The sequence below is a fragment of the Haliotis asinina genome, chromosome 12 (assembly GCF_037392515.1).
Source record: "Haliotis asinina isolate JCU_RB_2024 chromosome 12, JCU_Hal_asi_v2, whole genome shotgun sequence".
Classification (NCBI taxonomy): Eukaryota; Metazoa; Mollusca; class Gastropoda; order Lepetellida; family Haliotidae; genus Haliotis; species Haliotis asinina.
The window spans coordinates 44530065-44537387 of NC_090291.1; the positions used below are offsets into that span (position 1 = coordinate 44530065).

The 7323-nt window shown below is 40.5% G+C and overlaps 1 protein-coding gene across 2 annotated transcripts; it reads right to left on the bottom strand.

The window, feature by feature from the left end:
* LOC137258560 (uncharacterized) lies at positions 1-6877 on the bottom strand. 2 transcript variants are annotated; one of them, XM_067796272.1, is made up of 3 exons: positions 6674-6877; positions 503-3873; positions 1-442 (listed from the first exon to the last, which is right to left on the bottom strand). In XM_067796272.1, exons 1-2 carry the CDS (start codon positions 6716-6718, stop codon positions 2812-2814), a joined length of 1107 nt encoding a protein of 368 aa, XP_067652373.1. In that variant the 5' UTR covers positions 6719-6877; the 3' UTR covers positions 1-442; positions 503-2811. The 2 variants fall into 2 exon arrangements, with proteins under 2 accessions (XP_067652373.1, XP_067652372.1); XM_067796271.1 differs by lacking the exons at positions 1-442; positions 6674-6877 and adding an exon at positions 5467-5681 and having other exon boundaries at positions 2812-3873.
* Positions 6878-7323: the final 446 nt, after the last annotated feature.

Genomic DNA, 7323 nt, shown 5'->3' on the forward strand with positions numbered 1-7323 from the left:
CATGTGTTTTATTACATGGTTACATGGTGTTATTACATGTGTTTTATTACATGGTTACATGGTGTTATTACATGTGTCTTATCACATGGTTACATGGTGTTATTACATGTGTCTTATCACATGGTTACATGGTTTTATTACATGGCGCACATTGACAAGAAAAGACAGATTAAATAATCTTTGTCAGCAACCATGTAGTATAAACGCAGGATTAATTTGTGAGACAACACATCCGACCGACTCCCTCGCAACGTGCCGTATTAGACAGCGCTGATTTCTGGATAAGCATATATTTGGGCGGCTCATTTCGTGCCGAGATCCAGAATTAACAACAACCGGATGGCAGAGTAGCTTAGGTCTGGGCTAATACAAGCAGTCACACATGTACACACGCATGCACGTCCTTACATGCACTAAATATTCGTAAGTACAACCATTTCACCTCACCTCACCTCACCTCACCTCACCTCACCTCACCTCACCTCACCTCACCTCACCTCACCTCACCTCACCTCACCTCACCTCACCTCATACTGGGGTCGGAACACAAAAAAATAACTAAATGTTTTTCCTGTTGAAATAAACCCCAAAGCAGATACTACATGACTTTAAAAAATTTATCTCAGCGAACAATCGCTGTAACTTTACTACTGCTATATGCCTGGTGGAATTTTTATAAAGCATACTCTAAAAACAAATTATGAATAACCACAAAAAGTCAGATATCTGGGAATCTCCAGAGATGTGAAACGTAAACCCAGTGTTAATGATTAAATTTAGTTAAATACAGATGTAATATTATTGTTTTTAAACTCGTAGAGATTACGAATATATTTCATAAAAATGTTAGAAGCGCACGTACAATTTCCAAACAAGCCAGCAAAATCGTCTGAAATACACTTGAAATCACTCGTGACCAACCCGTGTTATTCCGGAACAAGGCCATTAGTCTTCCCAGTTTTCCTTACGGAAAATGGCAAGTGGTGGCGAATGACCCTCAGTCGGACCATCGAAAGCAGTTACGTAAACAAACGTACATGCTCGTATCTGACTCTCACCGTCACTGGCGTTATCCTTATTAACAACTTCACGTGAGGCCACACCACTGTGTTACCTACGTTTATTGTACTTTTAACGTGACGAGATATGTTTTTATGTATTTAAAACTAAAACAAAAACAAAAACTAAAAACACCCTAAAACAAAACAAAACAAAAAAATATGAAAAACAAAAAAAGCCCCACCACTACCACCAAACCCCCAAACATAACAAAACATCAAAGCATCGCAGTCATTACGGCTTTCTGATTGGTCTGTCGTATTTTCGCACATCTCCTAGTTCACATCTATGGGACTATTGTAGTCTGAATTCTTTTCGGTCATACATGTACTGTTCAACGATTTGATTTAAAATTCAACTTGGGGTATGACAGCAAGGTTACACGAATGTCCAGTTTTTAGAAATATTTTAAAGTCATTTTTGAGTAACTGCTTTGGGATTTAATGTAACCAGGTTATTTTTAAAAAATGATTATTTATTCAGTCAATAACACAAATCCAATTTGTGATTATTAAACCCTTTTCAGAAAAATAAATCTAAAGTAAATATGTACTAATAATTACGTCAGAATATGTCTTTAACAAATATGTTTTTCTCCTTTTAGTTGCACCAAGGAGGTTTTATTCTTTAAAATAGATAAGCAAAAACAAAAACATCAGTATAATGTACGATCGCGAGTACTTCGGTAATATTAACTACCATTGGAATGAAACAGGAATACAGTTATCGTTCCTGTTTGAAGAAGTTCTGATGTTCCTACGGTCCTTCCAGAGGGCACAAGTCGCTATTCGGCTTGTCCCGGAATGACACGAGTTGGTCACGAATCCTTCCAGATGGGCACGTGTCGCTATGCGGCTCGTCCCGTTTATCACAAATGATGGTGAAGGAGACTTGAAAAGCGAGAGAACTCTAACAACACTTTGTTCCACCATTCCATTTGGTCTGGACAAGACAGTTTAGTGACTGACCACAGGAACGATCTCTGCAATTAGGATATGCGTCAACCACGGGCGGCTCGGTCTTCTCAGAGGCAGCAGGGATGTTGGGTAGCCCAGTGGTTAAAGCGTTCGCTCGTCAGAGTTCGATTCCCCACATTAGTGCAATGTTTGAAGCTCACTTCTTCAATTTATTTCCAGACGTGATATTGCGGGATTGTTGCTAAAGAGGCGCAAATAAATAAATAAACAAACAAACCAACAAACAAACAATCAAACAATAAATAAATACTGAGACTTTCGACATGCTTGGGTTGCTAACGGTCGATTCTTACCTGACTACACGATCCGTCTCACAGTCCTTGAACTATATTATTTTCCCTACAGCTGAGCTCTCCCTGCAATGTTGCACCCTGCAGAAGTCCAGAATTTCCCAGCTGACTGGGGTCCCTTTTCAATTCAAATGGATGTATTTGTTACAACAAAAAAATATTTTTCAGAGATTAGCCATTAGTCTAGGGCATGGACTGAAACCTAAATCTTAAGATAGAATGTGTACAAAAAGCTTATTTTCTTTAACAGATAAGATATCTAAACGTAGTGGCCAATAGTGGCGTTTGCGCAAGAGAATATGTATTTTAAAGTTCCACGTTAGTCAGTGTCGAGGGCCGTTATAAATTTTATAATATTTGGTGGTGGCGGAGGTTGTGTTTTGAAACAAGACTTCTTTTCGGTTATTGCAAGAAAACAGTGGTTCTCTTTTGTTGACAACAACAACAACAACAACAACAACAACAACAACAACATCAACAACCTTCTACCAGTTCTTGGGCATGAATTCTGGAGAGGTATAATTACATTTAGTAAGTTTTCGATTCATGAAACAATATAGATTATCTTCTCGTTGTCTAAGAAAGGCTGCTATCCTGCCCACACCACTGTTGGTGATCAATAGGGTGTCACAATGACTCAGCGCTTCCTGATCCAGTATCACCTTTCGGAAGCCTTCACACCGAGGTGACTTGTCCACATGCGCAATAACACCCGGAATTGTCACAGAATTATTTGGGAAAAGCCGAAAGCTTTCATTCCACATATTTTCTGAATCTGTTGACACAAATATTTTATATTTTGACGTATCGTTATAATGATGAAGAAACTCCCATATCGTGTTAATGCTTTCAGGATCGTTTCTTGTCTCACTGTCTTTGGGAATACTTGGATTCTTACCCATACGAATTTGGGCACAAATAAGCGAGTAGTTCCTTGGAACGAGAGATAGGAATTTATCCAGATCCTTTTGCAAATCATCCTTTAAACAAAACAACGTCCTCCACGATTTGGCATAGATTTCACTCAGAGATGCATTCACCATCCACCCTAGATTATTTCTGTATTTGGCATTCTGTTTCAGATATTGGACAAAATCTGTATTAAAAGTGAGGTAAGTTATGTTTTCTGGGAAGATTTTGCTGACATCATCAGTTGATAGTTTCACACGCATATAATGTGCCCCACTGTCGAGCTTTGAACACGTGTCAGATTTGAATCCGTGTATCTCCGGACTGACTGTCCAGTTCACTTCATTCGGGTGGAGAAAGTTTGACAACTCACAAGGTTTGTTCAGCTCAATGCCAAACCCTCGACCCGTCATTACGGATATGACGTAACTAGCAACGATGCCTTTCTGGCGATCTGCATATCCACCGCAGAGTTGGCGTTTCAAACATCTGTAAATTATAATCTGTTTATCCCCCGCCGATGGAAGACTACTTGATGCAAGGTTGAAAATTGTGAGACTCCTCCACGCCACGCCGTAAATGACAACGATGATGGCAACCATGACGACACTCGCGAGAGCGACGCTGCGGGACACGCACTGTCGTAACATAAAAAGATGAGGTTGTTATATGACAAGGGACTATTTCCATATTTGCCGATGGAAGGGTTGGTTGGTTGGTATGTTGGTTGGTGTTGTGTTTAACGCCGCACTCAGCAATATTCCAGCTGTATGACGGCGGTCTGTAAATATTCGAGCCAGGACCTGTGATCAACAGCATAAGCATCAAACTACGCAATTGGCATACGGTTACATGTGTCAACCAAGTCAGCGAGACTAACCACCCGATCCTGTTAGTCCAGCTTGGCTTGCTGAAAACTTACTGTAACCCGGATTGTTGATCGAATGTAAAACCTCTCACGTCATTCCATGTGTTTTGAATCTTATTTTTTGGATATATTTTGGTCACTGCCTTTAAAGAAAGCGTAGATGTTTTCACAAGATCCATTACACCCACTGAGCACGCCTTGTTCCTGTTATAAAACCCGAGACAATATTTTGCTTTCACACACCATTAAAGCTGTCAAAACCAGCATCTGTAAAATCTGGCAAGTTGCAAAACACCAGCATTAAATATGTGGCTTGTACAATTATCATCAGCTCTACAATCCGGCAGTTTGTCTAAACTGGATTATTTCTTCAAAAATCCTGAGTTGAGGAGTTTATCGGCAACGTTGTAGTAGTCTGGGTATCACAACAAGATGTTTGTGACAGCTACCCGTGACCTTTTGATCTTATCGGCCGTACATGTAGATAACCAGCATAACAGTATCAGTATCATGACCAGATATTTGTGTAGATGCTGGTTGACCGTTGGTCTTATCAGCCCAGCAGATAGTCCGTATCACCCATATATTCAGTGGCCAAGCTATCACGATTCTCGCGTAAACATGACTATGTTACACATTATTAGAAAAATCTTTAATTATTTCAAACGAGAAAGTGAAAGGGGCCGTCCATTTGCAGCTCCTGAAGAGTATTTCAAACGAACCCAACATGCCTTGGATCTCTCAAAGGGCGTGCTGAGTGGAATTATCCAAAGTTGGTAGGAAATTAAAACTGGATAGTTTTGATCAAAGGCTTGTCAGGGACACATTTAGAAAAGTAACACGTCAAAATGAGCATGTGTCGGTACGGCGATTGAAACAAATCCTAGCTCAAGATCTCCAGTTTGATGTCTCTCGTTATACTATTTGCAAACTGCTGCTGAAATTTGGGTACAAATATAAAAGTGTTTATGGGATAAAACTTGCCATGTGTGAACGACATGACATCGTAAAATCAAGAATGAATTACTTGATAACAATTACAAAAAGGCGCTGATGGTTACGAACCGGTGTGTCTAGACGAGACAAATACCTCTCATACAGCATCATACCATGGCAGCATCCTGACAGACAGGAGCCGAAGCGGAAGCTACCAGCTGGTAGAGGACAGAGACTTATAACTCTGCATGCTAGCTCACACAGAGGATTTCTGCCTGGGTGTGATTTGATATTTAAATCTACGTCCACCGACGGGAGAGCCTACCATAGGGAAATGAAGGGGGCTGTTTTTACACAGTATGTAGAAGAACAACTGATTACAGCCCTTACAGAAAAGTCCTTGGTAGTGATGAACAATGTTCCCTACCACAGTTGCCGTGAGTCCGACAATCGGTGTCCAACATCCAATTGTCGTAGAGCAGAGATCATTGAATGGCTTGACAGAAACATCGTAAGACATGACTTGACATGAGCTTGTGTTACAGCACAGACTTCCTATGCCATCGACAATATGTTGAAGAACGCTGGTCACGAGGTTCTGCGACTACCACCATACAGTTTCTATTTGAATCCAACTGAACTGATACGGGTGATATCAAGGGGACGGTATCGCGTTACAACACGACATTCAAGTTATCTGACGTTGAAAAAAATGTTCACACGGCAATAGGGAGATTTATATCAGTCGGTGGGAAGCCTGTGTCAAACATGTATTGGCAGCTGAAAATGAGTACTGGTATTACAGAAGAGACCATCCCACCAATCTTAATACATCTTGTAGATGAATAAGATACTGACCTGCCCGAAGAAGAGATGCTTTGTGCTTGAAAAATCTTGAAAAATGCGAGGAAAACAAGTAGGTGATCAACCCCCAAAATACAAGTCAAAGACCCACTTCTGTAATGTGTACATGCATAGTTTCGCGGAAATATGATCAATGGACTGTGAATAATGCCTAGAAAATAAACCTGTCCCCTAACTCCTTCCAAGCTCAAAATATTTTCATGGAAACTAAACAATCAAAATTCTCCGCCATTTACATGTGCACGAAAAGACATCGCAATAGCAGTTTGAAAACATCATATAAATTATGTGACATATTTGATTTTGAGATGAGTCCTTTAGCCCTACATCGGTATTGACACCGTTAACTAATGCAAAATGCACGTGCTTTAAGTCACATGACATGACCTGCCGAGCAAAATGTAAGAATGTGACATGTGACCTGCCTATTTGCATGACCGGGTCGCTGTTCTGGTAATTAGCTCAACACCCTTGACATGTGAGGTGGTGTTATGACTAATGACGGCTCTTATAGACAACGTTCTTATTATCGAGTGATAAATTATGACAATTAAAATCCTCAGTAGTAGAAGAATTATAAAGCCTCATACTAAACTGGAAACGGATAGCACTTATAGTGTTGAACCAAAGTTACCAAACACCGTCCTGAGACAGGCTATAGATACTGAGCACTGTGATATTCAGTTAGAACAACCCATCAAAGCAGCCATTTTCACAAACAGATCGCCATCTTAGTATATAAAATATACCAAAGTTCCAACAGTTGATACCTTTCTCCTCGACACCTTCGCTCCTTCCAACCTGGCTCCATTCATCCTTGAGTTGTAAGCCGTTTATTGAAACGTATCTCTTAGAATACAGGGTGAACCCCTGACACGTCTGTTCCCAATGTCACACAGCCTGGGAACCTCGTTAATCGGCTTGCTGGACTTGTCCTGGTATAGTCTGAAGTACAGCGTGTCCAGCCTGTGTGTGTTCCGAATGATTATGTCAAGGATAATACCCTTGAGGACATCTCTTCACTGAAACTAGGTTATCTCTACTGACACAATGCATACATGTATGTGTGAACACAGATAACTTCACTACCTTCGAGTAGAGGCTGTTAATTTATTAGTGAATGCACTAAGATTACCGGGGCTGCAAGATCTGTCATATTTGCCCAGCCAAACTCAACATTGTCTGTGATATGATTTTATCTCTAAACTGATTGAGTGCGTTCCCTTAAATGAGACTACGAACGAAACAGCGAGTGTCTGTTTTTTACGCCGCTTATGGCAATATTCCAGCAATACATCCCGGCGTTCTAGGATGTAGGGAAATACATGTTCATGTAACATGGCAACATGGATCAGAGATTATGAGACAGAGTATCTACGTCATGTCCCTTCAGAGCAAATGGCAGTGATTTGGACATTCC

Bases quoted from the DNA above. Each gene is read 5' to 3' on its own strand.
- LOC137258560 (XM_067796271.1), bottom strand. From the start codon at position 5,559: ATGTCTTACGATGTTTCTGTCAAGCCATTCAATGATCTCTGCTCTACG. The intron at 3,874-5,466 runs GTAGGGAACATT...ATGTTACGACAG, and splicing joins TCGGACTCACGGCAACTGTG to TGCGTGTCCCGCAGCGTCGC.